We start from the raw sequence: 1,077 nt of genomic DNA on the forward strand, positions 1-1,077 counted from the left end.
CCTTCTCATACCAAATTTCCCTTTCCCTATCATGGTACATTTCTCCTTCCCTCGCATGCCACATTTCCTCCTCCCTCTTATCCCCTATTTCCCCTCTCCTCTCATGCCACATTTCTCCTTCCCTATCATGCCACATTTCTCCTTCCCTCTCATGTCACATTTTCTCCTCCCTCTCATCCCTTATTTCCCCTCTCCTTTCATGCCCTATTTCTCCATCTCTATCATGCCACATTTCTCCTTCCCTCTCATGCCACATTTCCTCTTCCTTCTCATACCAAATTTCCCTTTCCCTCTCATGCCATATTTCCTCATCCCTCTCATGCCAAATGTCCCCTTCCCTATTATCCCACATTTCTCCTTCCCTCTCATGCCACCTTTCTCTTTCTCTCTCATGCTACATTTTCCCTTCCCTCTCATCCCACATTTCCTATTCCCTCTCATGCCAAATTTCCTGTTCCGTATCATGCCATATTTCCTCTTCCCTCTCATGCCACAATTCCTCTTCCTTTTCATACCAAATTTCCCCTTCCCAATCATGCCACATTTCCTCTTCCCTCTCATGCCCTATTTCCCCTTCCCTCTTATGCCAAATTTCCCTTCCGTCATCATGCCAAATTTCCTCTTCCCTCTCACGCCAAATTTCCCCTTCCCTATCATGCCACATTTCCTCTTCCCTCTCATGCTCTATTTCCCCTCCCCTCTCATGCCACATTTCTCCTTCCGTCTCATGCCACATTTCATCTTCCCTCTCATGCTCAAATTTCCCCTTCTCTCCCATGCCACATTTCCTCTTCCCTCTCATGCCACATTTCTCCTTCCTTCTCATGCCCCATTTTCTATTTCCTCTCACACCAAATTTCTCCATCACTATCATGCAACATTTCTTCTTCCCTATCATTCCCTATTTCCCCTTCTCTCTCATGCTACATTTCCTCTTCCCTCTCAGACCCTATTTCTCCTTCCCTATCATGCAACATTTCTTCTTCCCTATCATGCCACATTTCCCCTTCCCTCTCATGCCACATTTCCTCTTCCTTCTCATACCAAATTTCCCTTTCCCTATCATGGTACATTTCT

General features: G+C 45.9%; 1 protein-coding gene across 1 annotated transcript; it reads right to left on the reverse strand.

Moving 5' to 3' along the window:
* Nucleotides 1–427: 427 nt before the first annotated feature.
* LOC137660127 (putative uncharacterized protein DDB_G0271982) lies at nt 428–865 on the reverse strand. Its single transcript, XM_068394840.1, has one exon. It carries the CDS (start codon nt 863–865, stop codon nt 428–430), a length of 438 nt encoding a protein of 145 aa, XP_068250941.1.
* Between the last annotated feature and the right edge of the window lie 212 nt (nt 866–1,077).

The sequence above is a fragment of the Palaemon carinicauda genome, chromosome 20 (assembly GCF_036898095.1).
Source record: "Palaemon carinicauda isolate YSFRI2023 chromosome 20, ASM3689809v2, whole genome shotgun sequence".
Classification (NCBI taxonomy): domain Eukaryota; kingdom Metazoa; phylum Arthropoda; class Malacostraca; order Decapoda; family Palaemonidae; genus Palaemon; species Palaemon carinicauda.

Bases quoted from the DNA above. Each gene is read 5' to 3' on its own strand.
- LOC137660127 (XM_068394840.1), bottom strand. From the start codon at position 865: ATGGAGAAATTTGGTGTGAGAGGAAATAGAAAATGGGGCATGAGAAGG.